This window comes from Pempheris klunzingeri, chromosome 22 (genome assembly GCF_042242105.1).
Source record: "Pempheris klunzingeri isolate RE-2024b chromosome 22, fPemKlu1.hap1, whole genome shotgun sequence".
In the NCBI taxonomy this organism is placed as follows: Eukaryota; Metazoa; Chordata; class Actinopteri; order Acropomatiformes; family Pempheridae; genus Pempheris; species Pempheris klunzingeri.
Window position 1 is genome coordinate 190,070 of NC_092033.1, and position 2,500 is coordinate 192,569.

General features: G+C 52.7%; 1 protein-coding gene across 1 annotated transcript in view; it reads left to right on the forward strand.

The window, feature by feature from the left end:
• Positions 1 to 404: 404 nt before the first annotated feature.
• gcc1 (GRIP and coiled-coil domain containing 1) overlaps positions 405 to 2,500 on the forward strand; it is a 3,576-nt gene continuing 1,480 nt past the window's right edge. The window contains exons 1-3 of the mRNA XM_070854179.1: positions 405 to 1,369; positions 1,676 to 2,323; positions 2,489 to 2,500. The exon at positions 2,489 to 2,500 is cut by the window's right edge and continues 1,480 nt beyond it. Coding sequence (XP_070710280.1) covers positions 1,025 to 1,369; positions 1,676 to 2,323; positions 2,489 to 2,500 — 1,005 coding nt within the window. The 5' untranslated portion in view covers positions 405 to 1,024. The remainder of the gene's footprint in view (positions 1,370 to 1,675; positions 2,324 to 2,488) is intronic.

Genomic DNA, 2,500 nt, shown 5'->3' on the forward strand with positions numbered 1-2,500 from the left:
ACATTGATGCGTTCAGGGTCTGCTGGAAACACGGAAGATCCTTCATCGAACATGTTTTTCAGTGGAGGGTTCAACTTAAAATGTTCAGCACCTGATGCTACTTGAAAATGTATCAAACTAAAATAATAACAATATACACTACTAATACTAATAATATAACGGTAACAATCTAAAACCTCATCTGTGACAATTTCAACACTTAATAAAAGTGGACGAAACGTATCTTTGAAACTGGGTTAAAATGGGCAGAACTTTTATGTTAAAGAAATTGTTTTTAAAAATGTGATGACCGTTATATAATTATTTCATTAGATCATAACATTTTCGTACACTTTTTTTGAAACTTGCAATTAAAAAACCTGGAGATCAGCCAGTCTTCGTTTGTGCGGCTTTTTTCTGACATTTTAACGCAGCATCAGATTCCCGCCTCCTCCTCCTCCTCTTCCGGTTCAGACCAACATGGCGGCTGTTAGCTGACAGTCAGCAGCTCCTCAGATGAAACTGCCTTTATCTTCTAATTTACAGTTTTCTGATGATTTAAATCAACTCGGAGACTTTTTCTGTTAGACTTCAGCTCGACGGACTGAGGTTCGGCTGGTAAGAACTGGATCAAACCGGAGATTAATGTCGGTGTTTGGACATAAACGTTAAACATTAAAGTTCCGTGTCCTGAATCGGTGACGATCATGTCAACACGTTAACCTCCAGTCCGCCATAACAGCTTCTCCTCCGCTGCTGTTTTCTGGCTTTGATGATGACAGATGTTTCTTCTTCTTGTTTTTATTCATGAAACGTCAGAACCTTCATTATTGATTAAGCTGGAGATTCTCCATCAGGTGACAGCAGCTGCTCCTCTTTAATGACTTCGCCCTCTGTTGGCCGGAGTGTCGCTAAACCTCAAACAAGCCTGCGTTCGTCTCTTCACAAGTGGGAGTTTCCCTTCGTCCGTCCCAGGTGAGCCAGGTGAGGATGGACAGAGTCTGACCCGAGTCACCGTCGGTCTGGTCCGATCCGGTCGGCTGACATGGAGAAGTTTGGGATGAGTTTCGGGGGCGGCCCAAGCAGGAAGGATCTGCTGGACACCGTCGAGTCCCAGAAGAAGCAGCTGGTCCAGTACCAGACCCGCTTCAGGGACGTGGTCCGGGCCTACAAGAGCCTCCTGAAGGAGAAGGAGGCGCTGGAGGCCAGTCTGAAGGTCCTGACGGTGACCCAGGAGGTGGACCTGATCCAGCAGGGCCAGGACGCCGCAGCCCCCGCCTTGGATCTCCCAGAAGACGGCAGCTCATTGCACAGCGAGGACAGCGTGGACACGGCGGCGTCCGTGGACACGCCCAGTGAGACCACCAGAGGGGACCAGAGCGAGGACGAGGTACGTTATCAGTTAGACCGCCAGCAGATCAACTTCACACAACTAACTTTACCAACTAACTAACTTAACCAACTAACTTAAACAACCTACTGCCTAACAGCAATTTAACAAATACCAAACCAAACAGAGCCAGAGGGACGGCTAGAACATAGACACATAGTGGCAAGAAGAACACAGAGTGAGCAGAACGCCGTCGGAGCGAGCAGAACGCCGTCGGAGCGAGCAGAACGCCGTCGGAGCGAGCAGCGTGTGCAGCTGCTGTCACCAGTCTAACATCACTGCTTTTCATGTCATTTCTCCCATCAGCCCCTGCGATCCGACGCAGACAGCAGCAGCGTGGGGGCAGAGCAGCAGCAAGCCACGCCCCTCCCCGGTGTGGAGGCAGACCGCCGGGTCGCCCAGCTGAAGAGCCAACTGAGCACGCTCACCGGCGCCCTGGCCACGGTGACGCAGGAGAAGTCTCGTATGGAGGCGAGCTTCCAGGCCGACAAGCGGCAGCTGAAGCAGGATCTGGAGGAGCTGCAGGACCGCCTGGTCGCAGTGACGACGCAGCAGGAGGCGGAGCTGCGCGGTGTGCAGCAGCAGCTGGCGGAGAGCCGCGCTCGCATCATCACGCAGCAGCACGAGAGGGAGCAGGAGCAGGGAGACCACGCCCAGCAGCTGAGGGAGCTGCAGAGGATCCTGCAGCAGGAACGAGACCTGCGGCAGGATGCCGAGCTCCGCCTCCAGGACGCCAACGCCACACTCCTCCTGACATCACAGGCCGCGGACCGGGGGGCGGAGTCTGAGGCCCACCTGAGCCAGGTGAGGGAGGAAAGAGATGAGCTGAGAAGGAGGCTGCAGGCCGCAGAGGAAGACCAGAAGAAACCGGATCCCAGAGTGGACGAACTGCAGAGAGAGCTGACAGCGCTGAAAAACCAGTTCCAGCAGCAGGTCCACCTCGAGACCAGGAAGGTAAGACGAGACCAGAGCCAAACAAAACCAGGTCCAAACTAAAACAAAGCCACACTGGCTGTGGGTCGTACCACTTACCATTTACACTGAGACCAGAACCACTTAGAACCAGGTCTAGATTAGGTCTTGTGTCTCGGTGTGTCATGACTGTTTTTGTGTTCGCAGGCGTGTGACTCG